Source organism: Zalophus californianus, chromosome 9, assembly GCF_009762305.2.
Source record: "Zalophus californianus isolate mZalCal1 chromosome 9, mZalCal1.pri.v2, whole genome shotgun sequence".
NCBI lineage: Eukaryota > Metazoa > Chordata > Mammalia > Carnivora > Otariidae > Zalophus > Zalophus californianus.
The window spans coordinates 77,698,437-77,717,677 of NC_045603.1; the positions used below are offsets into that span (position 1 = coordinate 77,698,437).

The window sequence follows — 19,241 nt, forward strand, 5'->3', positions numbered from 1 at the left end:
AATGAAAACCTACTTGCCAAGTTTTAATAGCCAGGAAGCTCTTACCTAGACATTTCATTAATTTGTTCATGTTGTGGATGGTATTAGGTTTTTTTCTGTTTTTCCTTTTGATAATCATCATCAAAATGTAAACCCTGGCTAATTTGAGACAAGTATTTTGATGTAGTTAGAAATTAGTAGTGCCAGGGTGCCTGGATGGCTCAGTTGGTTGGGCATCTGCCTTCGGCTCAGGTCATGGTCCTGGAGTCCTGCGATTGGGGTCCCGCATCAGGCTCCCTGCTCGGCAGGGAGTCTGCTTCTCCCTCCCTCCCTCCCCCCTCTCGTGGTCTTTCTCTCATTCTCTCTCTCAAATAAATTAAAAAAAAAAAATTAGTAGTGCCTGAGATAAAGTAGGTAAAAGTTAAGAAAAAATGCCAGAACACCTACCTTCATGAGCAGCACCCAGCAGAGAAACTGTCATAGGATAAAAACACTTGGTAAATTTCTGAATAAATAAATACTCTGACCTCTCCCTTTCTCCCTGCTTCCCTTATTCCCTTCCTTTCTTCCATCCATCTAGAGTTGCAGAGCTAAACAATTCTTCATTGTAAAAGACATTTTTTGAGAACTTGGCTATGGCATGTACCATGCCAGATACTAAAGATGAAACGGTGAAAAAAAGAAAAAGGGTTTTTGCCTTTATGGTGCTGACATTCTGTGAGAGAATCCAAACTTTGAACAGTGAATTACACTAATTATTTAATTATAGTTGTATAGGAGAAGTATGGCCAATAAGAAACTATATAATAGGGTACCTGACTTAGCCTGCACATCAGCAGAGGCTTTATTGAGGAAAACCTTTGAACACTAGTGAATGATTAGGAATTTTATATAGAGAGGAGAAAGGGCATCCAGGCTGAGGGAAAGGCCATAAAGCAGGAAAAAGCATTGCTGGAGATTTTTTTTGTTATATATAGAAATAAATAGCTTAAATCTTTTATGCAGAATTATTTCAGTGTTTACAGTAATCAGGTCAAACATTTGTTTTTGTTGTCCCATTCTTCTTAACATTCATGTTTTGTTTTCTTGCTATTGCCAGGATCAATTCTATAGCTTGGAATTTCTTGGTATCATGCAACTATAGATAATAGTTGGCTCAAAGAAATTTAGAAGATTTTATTGCACTTGTGGATACAAACAATATCCCACTTCCAAACTAAAAGAGGGAAACTTCAACTAATACTTCATGAGCCTCTATATTATGGCCTTTATTCCCAGTTTCACTTGTCTCTCCATGTGATAACTCATGCCATGAATGAGAGAGGCCAGATGGAAAAATATTTGGTTTGTATCTTATCCTTATCATCTCTGGGATATCTTGTAAACCCACTCCTAATTTTTGGTATTATGTTTACCATGTTCAGTATTGATCATTTTGAAGATCTCATGTTACCTCTAAGATACAATATCACCCTCAACTGTAATATAAAGAAGAAATAAAAACAAGATTTGTAACAATAATATGTATTTCAGTAATCAAATGTTTGAACAGGAGTACCTTAAGGTAATGGAGTAGGCAGACACTTGCCACATACACGTAGAATTAGTAGGTATACATCAACTGCATATGCAGAATGAAACATGTATTGGCCGTTCAAATATCATGAATGGTATTTCTGTTGATTCTGAAATAGGGAACAACTCTTTGTGATACTGCAAACCAAAAAAAGTATAATATTCCCCCCATTTCCTAGGAAATTTAGTATATATTGAAACTACAACAGAGTACTTTGTGTAGCTGAATGGAGTTAAGTTCTAGACTCAGATCATTATTCATAGGTTTTTCACCTACATGAATGCCACTTAGAGTGGAAGTCATGCAAGAGGTTGGACAATATTTTTGTGTGTGAGAGCATCACTGTGTTGCGGGTTGCCTTGCTTCCCTAGCTGCTGTCTGCTAAATGCTGATTGTGACTCCTTCCCGGTGATTGTGACAACCCAAAATGCCTCCTCCCAGCCCTACAGTTTTCAAAACAATCTTTACTGAAAATCACATGGGACAATGTATCATAACACATGAAAAATACATGAAATTGATTTCAGTGTCCAAAAATAAAGTTTTACTGGAACACAGTCATGTGTATTTGTTTACATGTGGCTCCTTGTGTGCTACGATACCAGGATTTGAGCAATTGTGACAGTCACTGTGTATGACTCATCACTTTGTGCTGCTACTTGGGGCGCTACAAATTAGAATAAGTTATAACAGTTACAGCTGGACAGCATTACAAATGCCTTGTGTATTGCTGTACTACAGCATTTGATTTCTTGTATTACTCTGTCAGAAAAGAGAAAGAAATACAGGTTTCCAACGTACTCTTAAGGCACAGTGGAGTGTGGATTATTTTATCAAATTTGACTTCAGAACGTCATGTTTATTATGCAGGGACACTATAGCTGTGCTGAAAGGATATAGGAGATGTAAATATCACCAGACTAAGCACTCATCACAACATTACTAGCTCTCAGGAAAATTAAAAAATTTAAAAGGGAATATCTAAGCCCAGGCAGAATTTCTTTGTAAAAGTAAAAAATGAAACTGAGACTGTAGCCAAAGTAGGTTGACACGTGACTCACTGGTTAGCTGAGGAAGGAAAGCCACTTAGCGGCAGCTTGGTGAGATTGTGTGTGTTTGCACCAACCAAAGAAATCCATCCAGGGAAAATAAATTTTCTTTGGAGAATTAGCTTTTTGGTGAGAAAGTGCTCTGGCAGCTGAGGACAGTGAAAGCAGCGTCCAGTAGTCAGTTAAAAGCCTGGCAGGTGTTAGTTCCCTTAGCTCTTGCTGAGTGAGCAGACGTTACCAATACTGCTTATTGTTTGTTTTTTGTTTTTTTTTTGAGGAGTCACTGGTGAGTTTGAAGTGATCAGGTAGCCTGCGTGGAACAACTACAGACAAAAATATTTTTAAAGAAATTGAGAGAACATCAGTATGTTGCTGGTGGTAAATAGGTATGAAGCATAAAAAGGCTTATGTGGATAAATTTTCAAGGCTTGTGAAAATGTAAGGTGTTTGAAGCCTGTGGTTATCCATTAGTATCATCGGCAGTACTTCACAGAAAATATTTGAATCTGTCATGTATTATTGAGCCGATAATGTTGATAGTGAAGTTCATTTGCTCTCATGGACTTAAGCATTGTCATTTCCATGAACTTTTGTCAGAAAGAAAAGCTAAGGATTCTAACTTGCCCTACTGCATGGCAGCTTGACAGCTTAGCAGTGGTCTAGTTTATTTTTGTGACTTTTTTTTGAGGTAAGGGCTGAGATTGAAATTTTTCTGAATAGGAAAACTACTTTCATCTGTTTTTATTGAACACTGAATAGTTTTGGAAGTTTAAGTTTTATGCAGACTGGATCATGTTTCTTAATGAATTTAGCCTGAAGTTATAAGAAGAACAGCGTTAATATGAAACTTAAATTGTGGTAAGGCTATTTCAGTGATAAGTAATGTCAAATGAATTTAAGTGGTTTTTCTTGCTTTCCATGCTGGGACAGCCTGACTGTCAAAAGTTAAAACAAGAAGCAAGATCTCCATTCTTATACTTGTATGTATTTTCCAACCTCAAACTATAGTTCCTGAAGTGTTTTATGACCTTGATGCAGGTGCAAAGGAAATTTCCACGTTTCAAAATGTATTTAACTATGCGCTTGAGGAAATTCTGCCTTAAATTGCAAGTGATCAATCTGTGTTATATAACGACACACCAAAAGGAAATACCAAGGGAAGAACCTCATAGAGTTCTATCCAAGTAACGAATATACTCAGTTAAAAGATATGCCCCTGGATTAATATTTTCAAAGATAAAATATGTAAAATTTCATTCTAGATCTTCATAACGGATAAATCTTTGTGACCAATTTTGAAAATAGGGAACACTGACTCTAAACCCTAGTTAAGGAAAATGTTATCTCCCAGCAAAAATACCTGAACTACAAAAAAAGCACTCACTTTTATTACTCTTATATTTTGAATGTCATTAAGTTTGTGAAAATGTTTCTCTCTTCTTAAATAACTAACTTAAATAACTTAAATAAATAATAACATTAACTAAAAATTAATAGCATAATATCTTCAGTTTTGCATCTTGACCCCCAAAGCCTAAAATAACTTCACAGAAACCGTTTGGCAGCCCCCAGTTTATTGCATGGCTGAGATGAGTAGACTTACCTACTTAAATCACAGGACAAGGATGTTTTTATTTTATATTAAGACAGTTATATAACTTAGGAAAGATCCTCTTTCTGGTTTTAATTAGTTATGTTTAAGTATTAGTACTTTAATCTTTTTTTCCTCTTTTCAGGGCCATTCCACATCCCCGAGGTCATGCACATTTGGCAGCACTTGTCAACCATGACTGTAAGCAGTTTCTGAAATTTTTTCCATGAAAATGTCATTGAAAAAAGTGTTGTATGTGGGTTTTTTTGTTTTGAGTGCAGATGTAAGGTAGGGTTTTCAAAGTGGGCTGTTGTCAAAACAGATATCCAAAGGAGAAAATAAATGAATAAATATATTGACTCTAGTCCATTTTCTCTTATCTTTAAACTACCTGTGTTTCCATTTATTCATAGCTCAGAAGTTGGTAGGGTTAGGGAACAGAGCCTTGGTGTGCTTTATATCATTTTGTACACATTTATGCTAATTTTTATGGATGATGAAGAGCATATATTTGAAGTTTATTTTAATATGTAAGTGTACATCGGGACACATGCATGCATATAAAATATACCTGTTAGTTTTGTGTAATCATTGTCATAAAACTTAGTTTTTAAAGTCTCCTTCAGAGGGCGCCTGGGTGGCTCAGTCGGTTAAGCATCTGCCTTCGGCTCAGGTCATGATCCTGGGGTCCTGGGATTGAGCCCCATATTGGGCGCCCTGCTCAGCCTCAGCGGGGAGTCTGCTTCTCCCTCTTCCGCTCCGCCTGCTTGTACTCTCTTGCTCTCTTTCTCAAATAAGTAAAATCTTAAAAAAATATATATAAAGTCTTCTTTAGAGAACAAAAACAAGTAGTAAATTCCGTAAAAAAAATCAGTTTGTCAGGTTTAGCAATGGTTTGCATTAAAAATATATCTGATCGGTTTCATTATTTGGCTACATGGACATCATTCCAGTTCCTTTTTTTTTTTTAAGATTTTTTTTTTTTATTTGACAGAGAGAGGGAACACAAGCAGGGGGAGTGGGAGAGGGAGAAGCAGGCTCCCCGCCAAGTAGGGAGCCCGATGCGGGGCTCCATCCCAGGACCCTGGGATCATGATCTGAGCCAAAGGCAGACGCTTAACGACTGAGCCACCCAGGCGCCCCGACATCATTCCAGTTCTAACAGTCCTGTTACTTTATAAAATGATTTGGACAAGGAAAGACTTACTATTATATTTTTGGTTATCAGGATTAGATGTACTATTTTGTAGAAGTTAATTTGTATGTAATTATACAATTTGAGATAGAGCATTTTGTTAGAATGTACTTACTGTTACACATTTATTTCCACATATTATATGCATTTTTCTCAAAATAATTAATTTTAAATACTATAGTACACTTACAGATTTGAGATATTTTCATTTGAGATTAGATAAGAATGTGAACCAATAAGTAACGTGTAGTTTTGAATAATTTAATTACTCTACTTAATTTGTTTTATTTTATTCCTCTTAGCTTACAACTTTTCTCACAGAATAGATCATTTGTCTTTTGGAGAGCTTGTTCCAGGACTTATTAATCCTTTGGATGGAACTGAAAAAATTGCTGTAGATCGTAAGTATTTAATAATTACCGTGGGAATTTGCATGCAGACAATTACCTTTATAACTTTAATACTAACACATTTTTAATAATCCTCTTATGACAAATAGGTAAATCTTTAAGTAGATTGGTTGATAATTTTATGTGGAGATGTATGTAGAGAGAATTTCCTGCTTGTGGATGAAATTTATATGTTAAAAAATGAGCCATAAGAACAAAAGAAGTTAGAGTAAAAAGTAAGCAGGGAAAAAAAAAGACATAAAAAAAATAAGTAAGCAGAAAACAATAGAATTTAAAAGCTCTCTAAATAAATGAAAACTAAATATGTTAATAGGGCTTACCTGCTTTTCCATATGCACTAAAGAAAGAATAAGAACTAAAGAAAGTTTCAACATTATAAGAAGAATTGTTTGTATAGGTTTAAAGTTCTAAAATGCATATGTACCGTTTTAGAAACCTCTTTGGGGAATTTTACAAGCATCAGAAACCTAGAGTTATTCTAGAATAGCTTAGTTATTAACACAGTCAGAAGTAGTACATTATAGCTAGCATAGATACCTTCTATTACTTTTTAACCTTCCATTCCATTTAAAATTTAGGTTTATCCAAATATGGATGGGTTATTTTCTTAATTTTATAACAAGGACTCTATCTTGTGTTTCTTGAAGGTTTTTGGTTGCCTTTCCTCTACTGAAATAGTCCTACTGTGTGACATGCCCCACCTATATGACCTTTTAAGGACATGTAAAGCTTCCTGTGCTACTAGGAATTCTAGTCTTTGCAAAACTGTAATTAAGGATTTCATTTTTTATTAACTAAAATAGATATATTAATATTCTTTTCAGTATTTTACTCTTTTATCATAGGGTTGTAATCAGATACATCAAAGATTTTTTAAATAATTTTTATTGTTATGTTAATCACCATACATTACATCATTAGTTCTTGATGTAGTGTTCCATGATTCATTGTTTGTTCATAACACCCAGTGCTCCACCCAGAATGTGTCCTCTTTAATACCCATCACCAGGCTAACCCATCCCCCCACCCTCCTCCCCTCTAGAACCCTCAATTTGTTTTTCAGAGTCCATCCTCTCTCATGGTTCGTCTCCCCCTCCGACTTACTCCCCTTCATTCTTCCCCTCCTGCTATCTTCTTTTTTTTTTCTTCTTAACATATATTGCATTATTTGTTTCAGAAGTATGGATCCATGATTCATCAGTCTTGTACAATTCACAGTGCTCACCATAGCACATACCCTCCCCAATGTCTATCACCCAGCCACCCAATCCCACCCACCCCCCACCACTCCAGCAACACTCAAGTTTGTTTCCTGAGATTAAGAATTCCTCATATCAGTGAGGTCATATGATACATGTCTTTCTCTGACTGACTTATTTCACTCAGCATAACACCCTCCGTTCCATCCACGTCGTTGCAAATGGCAAGATCTCATTCCTTTTGATGGCCGCATAATATTCCATTGTGTATATATACCACATCTTCTTTATCCATTCATCTGTCGATGGACATCTTGGCTCTTTCCACAGTTTGGCTATTGTGGACATTGCTGCTATAAACATTGGGGTGCACGTACCCCTTCGGATCCCTACATTTGTATCCTTGTGGTAAATACCCAGTAGTGCAATTGCTGGATTGTATGGTAGCTCTATTTTCAACTGTTTGAGGAACCTCCATACTGTTTTCCAGAGGGGTTGCACCAGCTTGCATTCCCACCAACAGTGTAGGAGGGTTCCCCTTTTTCCACATCCCCACCAACATCTGTCGTTTCCTGACTTGTTAATTTTAGCCATTCTGACTGGTGTGAGGTGGTATCTCATTGAGGTTTTGATTTGGATTTCCCTGATGCCGAGCGATGTTGAGCACTTTTTCATGTGTCTGTTGGCCATTTGGATGTCTTCTTTGGAAAAATGTCTGTTCACGTCTTCTGCCCATTTCTTGATTGGATTATTTGTTCTTTGGGTGTTGAGTTTGATAAGTTCTTTATAGATTTTGGATACTAGCCCTTTATCTGATATGTCATTTGGAAATATCTTCTCCCATTCTGAATCTGTCGGTTGTCTTTTGGTTTTGTTGACTGTTTCTTTTGCTGTGCAAAAGCTTTTTATCTTGATGAAATCCCAATAGTTCATTTTTGCCCTGGCTTCCCTTGCCTTTGGCGATGTTTCTAGGAAGAAGTTGCTGTGGCTGAGGTGGAAGAGGTTGCTGCCTGTGTTCTCCTTTAGGATTTTGATGGACTCCTGTCTCACGTTTAGGTCTTTCAACCATTTGGAGTCTATTTTTGTGTGTGGTGTGAGGAAACGGTCCAGTTTCATTCTTCTGCATGTGGCTGTCCAATTTTCCCAACACCATTTGTTGAAGAGACTGTCTTTTTCCATTGGACATTCTTTCCTGCTTTGTCAAAGATGAGTTGACCGTAGAGTTGAGGGTCCATTTCTGGGCTCTCTATTCTGTTCCATTGATCTATGTGTCTGTTTTTATGCCAGTACCATACTGTCTTGATGATGACATCTTTGTAATAGAGCTGGAAGTCCAGAATTGTGATGCCACCAGCTTTGCTTTTCTTTTTCAACATTCCTCTGGCTATTCGGGGTCTCTTCTGGTTCCATACAAATTTTAGGATTATTTGTTCCATTTCTTTGAAAAAGGTGGATGGTATTTTGATGGGGATTGCATTGAATGTGTAGATTGCTCTAGGTAGCACTGACATCTTCACAATGTTTGTTCTTCCAATCCATGAGCATGGAACGTTTTTCCATTTCTTTGTGACTTCTTCAATTTCTTTCATGAGTATTTCATAGTTTTCTGAGTACAGATCCTTTGCCTCTTTGGTTAGATTTATTCCTAGGTATCTTATGGTTTTGGGCGCAATTGTGAATGGGATCGACTCCTTGATTTGTCTCTCTTCTGTCTTGTTGGTGTATAGGAATGCCACTGATTTCTGTGCATTGATTTTATGTCCTGCTACTTTACTGAATTCCTGTATGTTCTAGCAGTTTTGGGGTGGAGTCTTTTGGGTTTTCCAACTACAGTATCATATCATCTGGAAAGAGTGAGAGTTTGACTTCCTCTTTGCCGATTTGGATGCCTTTGATTTCTTTTTGTTGTCTGATTGCTGTGGCTAGGACTTCTAATACTAAGTTGAATAGCAGTGGTGAGAGTGGACATCCCTGCTGTGTTCCTCACCTTAGGGGAAAAGCTCTCAGCTTTTCCCCATTGAGAATGATATTCGCTGTAGGTTTTTCATAGATGGCTTTTATGATATTGAGGTATGTACCCTTTATCCCTATACTCTGAAGAGCTTTGATCAAGAAAGGATGCTGTACTTTGTCAGATGCTTTTTCTGCATCTATTGAGAGGATCATATGATTCTTGTTCTTTCTTTTGTTAATATATTGTATCAAGTTGATTGATTTGCGGATGTTGAACCAGCCTTGCAGCCCAGGGATAAATCCCACTTGGTCATGGTGAATAAGCCTTTTAATGTACTGTTGGATCCTATTGGCTAGTATTTTGGTGAGAATTTTTGCATCCATGTTCATCAAGGATATTGGTCTGTACTTCTCCTTTTTGATGGGGTCTTTCTCTGGTTTTGGGATCAAGGTAATGGTGGCCTCATAAAATGAGTTTGGAAGTTTTCCTTCCATTTCTATTGTTTGGAACAGTTTCAGGAGAATAGGTATTAATTCTTCTTTAAATGTCTGATAGAATTCCCCTGGGAAGCCATCTGGCCCTGGGCTTTTGTTTGTTGGGAGATTTTTGATGACTGCTTCAATTTCCTTAGTGGTTATAGGTCTGTTCAGGTTTTCTATTTCTTCCTGGTTCAATTTTGGTAGTTGACACATCTCTAGGAATGCACCCATTTCTTCCAGGTTATCTAATTTGCTGGCATAGAGTTGCTCATAATAGGTTCTTATAATTGTTTGTATTTCTTTGGTGTTGGTTGTGATCTCTCCTCTTTCATTCATGATTTTGTTGATTTGGATCATTTTTCTTTTTGATAAGTCTGGCCAGGGGTTTATCAATCTTGTTAATTCTTTCCAAGAACCAGCTCCTAGTTTCGTTGATCTGTTCTGTTCTTTTGGTTTCTATTTCATTGATTTCTGCTCTGATCTTTATTATTTCTCTTCTTCTGCTGGGTTTAGGCTTTATTTGCTGTTCTTTCTCTAGCTCCTTTAGGTGTAGGGTTAGGTTGTGTATTTGAGACCTTTTCTTGTTTCTTGAGAAAGGCTTGTATTGCTATATACTTTCCTCTCAGGACTGCCTTTGCTGTATCTCAAAGATTTTGAACAGTTGTGTTTTCATTTTCATTGGTTTCCATGAATTTTTTTAATTCTTCTTTAATTTCCTGGTTGACCCATCCATTCTTCAGTAGGATGCTCTTTAGCCTCCATGTATTTGAGTTCTTTCCGACTTTCCTCTTGTGATTGAGTTCTAGTTTCAAAGCATTGTGGTCTGAAAATATGCAGGGAATGATCCCAATCTTTTGGTACCGGTTGAGACCTGAGTTGTGTCCTAGGATGTGATCAATTCTGGAGAATGTTCCATGGGCACTAGAGAAGAATGTGCATTCTGTTGCTTTGGGATGGAATGTTCTGAATATGTCTGTAAAGTCCATTTGGTCCAGTGTTTCATTTAAAGTCTTTATTTCCTTGTTGATCTTTTGCTTAGATGATCTGTCCATTTCAGTTAGGGGGGTGTTAAAGTCCCCCACTATTATTGTAGTGTTGTCAATGTGTTTCTTTGCTTTTGTTATTAATTGCCTTATATAATTGGCTGCTCCCACGTTAGGGGTATAGATATTTACAATTGTTAGATCTTCTTGTTGGATAGACCCTTTAAGTAGGATATAGTGTCCTTCTTCATCTCTTATTACAGTCTTTGTTTTAAAATCTAATTTGTCTGATATAAGGATTGCCACCCCAGCTTTCTTTTGACGTCCATTAGCATGGTAAATGGTTTTCCACCCCCTCACTTTCAATCTGGGTGTGTCTTTGGGTCTAAAATGGGTCTCTTGCAGACAGCATATTGATAGGTCTTGTTTTTTAATCCAATCTGATAGCCTGTGTCTTTTGATTGGGGCATTGAGCCCATTTACATTCAGGGTAATTATTGAAAGATATGAATTTAATGCCATTGTATTGCCTGTAAGGTGACTGTTACTGTATATTGTCTGTGTTCCTTTCTGATCTATGCTGCTTTTAGGCTCTCTCTTTGCTTAGAGGACCTCTTTCACTATTTCTTGTAGGGCTGGTTTTGTGTTTGCAAATTCCTTTAGTTTTTGTTTGTCCTGGAAGCTTTTTATCTCTCCTTCTATTTTCAATGATAGCCTAGCTGGATATAGTATTCTTGGCTGCATATTTTTCTCGTTTAGGGCTCTGAAGATATCATGCCAGTCCTTTCTGGCCTGCCAGGTCTCTGTGGATAGGTGTGTTGCCAATTTAATGTTTCTACCATTGTAGGTTACATATCTCTTCTCCCGAGCTGCCTTCAGGATTTTCTCTTTGTCTCTGAGACTCATAAGTTTTACTATTAGATGTCGGGGTGTTGACCTATTTTTATTGATTTGGAGAGGGGTTCTCTGTGCCTCCTGGATTTTGATGCCTGTTTCCTTCCCCACATTAGGGAAGTTCTCTGCTATTATTTGCTCCAATATACCTTCTGCCCCTCTCTCTCTTTCTTCTTCTTCTGGGATCCCAATTATTCTAATGTTGTTTCATCTTATCGTATCGCTTATCTCTCGAATTCTGCCCTCGTGATCCTGTAGTTGTTTATCTCTCTTATTCCCATCGTCTTTATTTTCCATCATTTAGTCTTCTATATCGCTGATTCTTTTTTCTGCGTCATTTATCGTAGCAGTTAGTGCCCCCATTTTTGATTGCACCTCATTAATAGCCTTTTTGATTTTGACTTGGTTAGATTTTAGTTCTTTTATTTCTCCAGAAAGGGTTTCTCTAATAACTTCCACACTTTTTTCAAGCCCAGCTAGTATCTTTAAAGTCATGATTCTGAACTCTAGGTCTGACATCATAGTAATGTCAGTATTGAGTTAGGTCCCTGGCAGAGGGTACTACCTCTTGTTCTTTTTGCTGAGGTGATTTTTTTCGTCCTGTCATTTTGTCCAGAGGAGAACAGATGAATGAGAGAACAGAATGCTAACAGGTTAACAACGTCTTCAAAAAATATACTCTACACAAATCAGAAAAGACCTAAAAGCAGGGGACAAGAAAGGGAAAGAAAGAAAAGAAAAAAAAAAGGAAAAAGAAAAAGATAAAAACAAAAACAGAACAAAAGAAAAAAAAATAGAATATGATCAAATATGATCAGGCTAGTGCATAGATCAGTGCCACACACTAGCTTTTGGGCATATTTTTGTCTGTTAGAAGAAAGTGCCTGCTAAAATTTTAAAGGAAGAAAGACTTATATATGTACAAAATAAGGGTTGATACAATGAAGGGATGGCAGATGACTGTAAAGATGAAAATTATAAAAGATTTTATAAAAGGAATTGATAAGATAAGTTGTTTTTAAAAAGAAAGAAGATTTAAAAAGAAAAAAAAGAAGAGAAGGGAGAGAATGTGATCAGGCAGGAGACTAGAACAAAGCCATACACTAGTGATTTAGGGTATATTTTGATCTGTTAGAAGAAATTGTATCTCAAAATTTTAAAGAGGGAACAACTTATATATATATATGCCAAAAATAAGGGTAACTACTATGAACGGATAAAAATATGACTAAAAATGAAAAAAAATGTTTTTTTTTTAAAAAGGGATTGATAAGATGTTGGTTGAAAAAGGGAAAAAGAAAAATTCAAAAAAAAACAGTTAAAAAAATTAACTTTGAAAAACTAATGAATTATGGTAAAAAAGCCATGAATTCTATGTGCAGTATTCCCCTAGCGCTGGAGTTCTCCCATTCTCCTTGATGGGTAAACTTGGTCTTGGCTTGCTGGCTGTTCTTGCTGATCTTCTGGGGGAGGGGCCTGTTGCCGAGGTTCCCAAATGTCTTTGCCGGAGGCGGAATTGCCCCGCCCTTGTGAGTCCGGGCTAAGCAAGCTGCTCCGGTTTGCTCTCAGGAGCTTTTGTTTCCTGCAAGCTCTCGGTACAGCTTTGGAGGACCAAGGTGAAAATGGTGGCCTCCCAATCTCCGCCCGGAGGAGCTGAGAACTCGGGGCCCCGCTCCTCAGTGCGCCCCCAGAGAAAAGCAGTCACTCCCATCTCCCCGGTCTCCGGCCGCACTCCGTGCTCACCCGGCCTGTGACCGAGCGTTTCTATCTCTGGCACCTGACCCCGTGTGGAGTCTCCAAACCCAGCAGATCCCTGCGGTGCGCTCCCACGCCGCTCCTCCCCGGGGAGGAAGGAGAGTCTCCCCGGATCTGCCGCTTGTTGGGTCCCTGCTGGAGGAGCAATAGCCCGACTGGGCCGCGGATCACAGTTTATGGCAACCCGGAGCTGAGAGCCTGCGCCTCGGCTCCGTCTCTGCAGCCGGCTTCCCCGCTCCAATACCTGGGAGCTCTGCCACACTCAGGCACCCCCGGTCTTTCTGTGACCCCGATGGTCCTGAGACCACACTGTCCCGCGAGGGTTCCACCCCCCGCTTAGCCACTGGAGCGACGTCCGTCAGCGGAGCCGACTTCTCAAAGTTCCGATTTTGTGCTCCGCGGCTCTATCACTTGCCAGAAGCAGCCGACGGAGGCCCCCTCGTCCGCCGTCTGTCCTCCCGAATATCGCCTCGGATTCACTTCTCCGCAAGTCCTACCTTCCAGAAAGTGGTCGCTTTTCTGTTCAGAGTGTTATTACTCTTCTTATCTTCGATCTCCTGTTGAGTTCGTAGGTGTTCAGGATGGGTTGATCCCTATTCAGCTGAATTCCTGAGACCAGACGAAATCCAGGTCTCCTACTCCTCCGCCATCTTGCTCCGCCCCCCATCAAAGATGTTTTACTTGGAATACTGAGTTACATTCCTTTTTTTTTTTTTTTTTTTTAATTTTATTTATTTATTTGAGAGAGAGAGAATGAGAGATAGCACGAGAGGGAAGAGGGTCAGAGGGAGAAGCAGACTCCCCGCCAAGCGGGGAGCCCGATGCGGGACTCGATCCCGGGACTCCAGGATCATGACCTGAGCCGAAGGCAGTCGCTTAACCAACTGAGCCACCCAGGCGCCCCTGAGTTACATTCCTAAGTATTTTATGTTTGTATGGGTCACTTAAGGAAACTTGAGTGTACTAAATTTGGAAATTCTGAGAATCATAAACTTTATTCAGTATATAATCTCATTTTTATGTGTAGTTCATTGTATACAGATATACAGTAGATGTTACTTAGGAGATGATCATTTGAAAACATGTTGGTTAATACTTTTTTTTAAGATGCTAAAATGATTTTAAATTTTTGTACAGAAACAGTTCTAAATATAAACAGATTAATTTTCAAAAGTCTGTTTTTGAGTTTACTTGTTCCTAAGTTCACAAAGACTAAGTTACGTTATAAAATGCCACCAGTGTCAGTAGGTTATTCATAGCTTTAAAGCCGGTGTACTCTTCTCCTTACTACTATATGTTTTATTGGGCTTCTTTTTCCAAAAAGAAAAAAGAAAATCCGCCTTACTAGTCTGTTGTGTCAGGTAACTACTCCCTTCTTGATGCTCCCCAGAAGTTTTGAGGGGTTTACTTAGTACTTAGATCTTGAATGCTGTACCAATTTGGACAGACCCACACCTTTGGAACAATTTGTGGCTTGCAACAAAATTCCATTCAACAGCATCTGCTTCCCCTCCCTACCCCACCCCCCCAGCTTTCCCCAACCTGGCCATTAAATTATCTCACAAATTTATGGCCTTTCCTTGAATTAACATTGACCAAAGGGGCTTCAGTAGTTCTCTGGCCACAGCTTAAATGTTTTCCAGTTTTTCCTTTCATGTGTCTTTGACCCTTTTGGCTATTACTCATTGCACTTCACTCCTCACATGTGGTGAGATTCCCTTTGTCCATCATGATTCCGCCCGAGTGATTATCTCACCTGTGTGTACAGCATAGGTTATTGCGTTGCCACTCTCACTTTCATCTGTTGTTCATTAATATTTAAGACTTAAACACCTTTTTCTCCTAGCACCTTCCAGCTCACTCCTTCTGTTTATGACACAATAGTTAATTTGTAAAATACCTCAAAACTAAGCATAGATAGAACAATTCACCTTACATCAAAGAATGTGACTCAAAAGGATGAAACTGAAGACCATCTACATTTAAAAGCCATCTATTGGTGGTGGACAAAGTTGACACTTTTCTGCCCTAATATTATCTGTGGTAATATTTAGGCTATTCAGTTGAAACTAATAATAGAAGAACTAGTCAAATACTGTTCATGTTTTTGAAAGTTATATTGGTACAGTGGTAGGTGAAATAAGTGGTAAAGTTGAAACAGGTTTTGTTTTATTTTGTTAGAAACTTGTTTAATGTTAGTGTTTGAAGACACCATTACACTTACCCTCTCCCTCCTATCTTGTTTACCCTTCCCTCCCCTATTCTGAATTACACTAAGATAAGAGAGCGAAACTGGATTGATGGAAATAAAAATTCACTAAAGTTGAGCAAAAGAAGATAGACATACAAAAGTACATTCTATGTACTTCCATTTATATAAAATTCTAGAATAGGCAAAACTAATCTGTGATGATAGAAGGTAGATTAGTGGTTAGCCTAGGGTTGGAGATAGAGGGGATTGACTGCAAAGGGGTATGGAGGAACTTTTTGAGGTGGTGAAAATGTTTTATGTTTTGATTGTGGTGGTGATCATGTGGGCGAATACAATTGTCAAAATTTATCAGACCATATATTTAAGGTTGGTGTATTTTATTCCTGTACACAGTTTCCATAGATAGTTATGTGGTGTGAGGTACATCTGTTTTCATGTCAAATGTAATGAGGCCCTATTACTTAGCTAATTCTAACTACAGATATATCTAATTCTAAATTTTCTAGAATATAAACCTAGAAAATTAACATGTTTTGTATTATGTGAACTGTTACCTGTTTAAGGTTAATTAATAATTGGTAATATACTGATATTTATGACTCGTATGAAACCTAAAAATGCCTGAAGACTATAAATAGGATCCTTTGGATTATGTAGTAACCTCAGACCATCAGTGAGTAGGTTTGTTATCTTCCTCCTGTCATATCAATTCTTTGTATATATCCGAAGGCTGGCTAATTCAATTTTGGTTTATTTGTATATCTTAAGATATTAGTAGAAAGTGAAAATGTCCTGTGGTGATTATACTATTCAAACTTTATTCTTACTAATTTCTGTACTATAAAGAAATGCTACTTTTATTTTTCACATTTGATAAAAGGATAATAATGTTATAAAGGACATCTAATGACTGGTTCATTTTTTTAACATCTTCTAATAGATGTATATATGTGACATTTTATGCTTATTGAGAGCTTGTTTACCAAGTATGAGTATATTGCTTTCATTGATTCTTTTAAATTTGTTGTTGTTGTGAAACACTAAGTCATAAGTAGCATTTAATTTCAAGTTAAGTGTATTTAATAGAAGGAAGGTGTATTTGGCAGTAGTATTGTTGCTATTGGGTTGATGAAAAAAAACACCACATTTTATTTTTGTTCTAGACAACCAGATGTTCCAATATTTTATTACAGTTGTGCCAACAAAACTACATACATATAAAATTTCAGCAGATACCCATCAGTTTTCTGTGACAGAAAGGGTAAGTTGAATCCAACTGATAAAATTGTATATATATATATTTTTGGCATTTTATAGTCCTGCTACAGAATAAGGTTAGAGTTGGTACCCTACCCCATTTAAAATGGGTGGAAGTTTTGAAATGCATTAATATTTTAAGCAAATAAAAATGGATGTTAGTATGCTTTAGAGCAAGAAAAGAAGATTTTAAAAATCTAGAATGCCTTCTATGCAGTTTAAACAAAATATTAAACTATGATAGTATTAAAGACTTTATTCTTAATAATTTTGCAATGTTTTCTCTTGTATAATTAGTTCTTATCTGCCAGTGGACTCTCTGATTTCTGTGTTATTTTTTAATTAGTGTACCTACCCTGGGGCATGCATGGTTCTTGTGGCTCAGATAGCAGACTTAGAGGGCGTGCCTTCCTACTAAGTTGGTGCTTTTTACTCATCTAAGAGGACAAACGTTTTGCAGTCTCAGGGTGGAGGGGTCTTATAAGCAAATATTATGAGGAGCAGAGTTTTGGAATTGGACAGTTTAACAAGACTTCTCATATGTTCTGGGGTCATGTTTTCTTATTATTGTTTAAGAATGGTGAATATTCAAATATTAATATCCAGAAGAGTTCCAAGGTTTGCAGACTTGATTTTTGAAGTGTAAACAGGATGGAATGAAATAGAGCATTTTCTTGCTCAATGAACACACTATGGTAGGTTTATGATTTTAGTTGCATTCCTTTCAAGAGAAAACTTCTTTTAAAAACTAAACCAGTAGCTTAAATTTTGATATCTTTCAATTGAGGACATTCTCTTTTCTTCTTGTATTTCATACAGTTTAAATAAAATGAACAACAGAAAGTGAAATTGTTTCTAAATCTGATAATTTAAATGACAAGAAATATAATTATTTTGTAAATTCTTAGTAAAGAATTGTTACAAAAAGTATGTCAAACTATGAACCTGGCTTTTATGGATTTGGTCAGTGAAGATGCCATATAGCATATATATAGCTCTTGAACTCAGTAGAACACTTGTATGTAAAGTGACCTTTTTGAGAAAATAGGAAAGAATGACTCTGCTCTTGATTTCCTTAGAAGCTAATCACACAAAGAATACAGAATAACTTGATGGTCTCTGAAGAGCTTAGTCTAGTAGGACAATTCATAAAGAGATTTGGATATCCTTCTTGTACAGTTGGGCTGTAGGGCTTCATATGGACTGTGCAAGTAACCAGATGATGTGACTCCCATTTTTCTCCTTCTGTCTCTCCCCTTTCTTTTAGGAACGTGTCATTAACCATGCTGCAGGCAGCCATGGAGTCTCTGGGATATTTATGAAATATGATCTCAGTTCTCTTATGGTAACAGTTACTGAGGAGCATATGCCTTTCTGGCAGTTTTTTGTAAGACTCTGTGGTATTGTTGGAGGAATCTTTTCAACAACAGGTTAAGATTCATTCCTTTTTTGTCTAATTTCTAGAAGTGTTATACTGAAATTAAGGTGCTTTTACTTAGAAGAAGCAAGAAATATATACATTCCCATGTTTTGATATTTAAAAAATTTTTTTCTGTAAGATTTAATTCCAAACCTCCAAAATTATATTGATTAAGCATTAAACATAGTTAAGTTTACTGCATTCAGTGATTTCAGGGGGATTCCTTAGTGAGCTAGAAAGATCCTTGAATGAATCCAAGTTCTGCCATTTACATGGTGGTAGCCTTGTAATATAGGACATGTACCTTTTCTGAAATTGTTTTCTCATCTATAAAAATGGGAATAATAATAATATCTAACTTACAAGTGTATTGTAGGATTAGATGAGAAAATGCCTAGAAATAGTAGACACTTGAATGTCAATTTTCTTTTTCATTTAAGGTATTTTTAACGGTACAGTATGTAAAATCACGTCTTTGGGTACTTTGAACCATGTAATATGTGCAACCAGAATTTTCAGTCAATGCTGTTTTTATGATTTGGGGCTTTTTTTGTCCTGAGCTTATGAGATTATCTCAAAGATAATGTACGGAATCGTAATCATGAAAATCTGAGCATTAAGTACAATAGATAAAGGAAACTGTTCCTTCTTTATCCCCAACCCCTATTCAATATTACATTGAGCTGTATAGTTTGTATGCTTTGAATTACATATTTTAAATGAATGAATAGGTTTTCCTATGAAAGACCTTGTCACTATTTAAATTTGTTTAAATTTGGGGTGCTATTATTTATTTTTCAAAATGGTATGAGTGTGAGATGTATAAAGTACCCTTGAAAAGATTGCTTTGTCAAGGTCATGAATTATGTGGCCTTGTGATTTTGAAAAGAAATCCATTTGTTTTAAAATTCAACTGTCTGGTTTTTTTTAACCATGGAAATGAATCAAGCAAACTTTTTTGTTTCCTTTCTTGATCTATTCCATTATAATTAGTGGGGTTTTTATTCTTATGTAACAATTTAGGAAATAATTTCACTAAAAGCATCATTTAATTAAAAACAACTTATTTTTTATTGCAGGCATGTTACATGGAATTGGGAAATTTATAGTTGAAATAATTTACTGTCGTTTCAGACTTGGATCCTACAAACCTGTCAGTTCTGTAAGTGCTACAGTATAAATGGTGTTGACCTCTAACTCATAGTACGTACCATTGTTAAATCTAAACAGAGCTTTTGGTGCTCAGAAAGAAATTGCCCAAAATAAAGCATTGTGTTTAGAGGGAATA

The 19,241-nt window shown here is 36.9% G+C and overlaps 1 protein-coding gene across 2 annotated transcripts in view; it reads left to right on the forward strand.

Annotated features, from left to right (window-relative positions):
* The window catches only part of ERGIC2 (ERGIC and golgi 2), a 42,636-nt gene that overhangs the window by 22,853 nt on the left and 542 nt on the right, over nucleotides 1-19,241 (forward strand). For both annotated transcript variants that reach the window (XM_027594891.1, XM_027594892.1), the window contains exons 9-13: nucleotides 4,341-4,396; nucleotides 5,693-5,791; nucleotides 16,440-16,537; nucleotides 17,801-17,963; nucleotides 19,033-19,115. In XM_027594891.1, coding sequence (XP_027450692.1) covers nucleotides 4,341-4,396; nucleotides 5,693-5,791; nucleotides 16,440-16,537; nucleotides 17,801-17,963; nucleotides 19,033-19,115 — 499 coding nt within the window. The remainder of the gene's footprint in view (nucleotides 1-4,340; nucleotides 4,397-5,692; nucleotides 5,792-16,439; nucleotides 16,538-17,800; nucleotides 17,964-19,032; nucleotides 19,116-19,241) is intronic.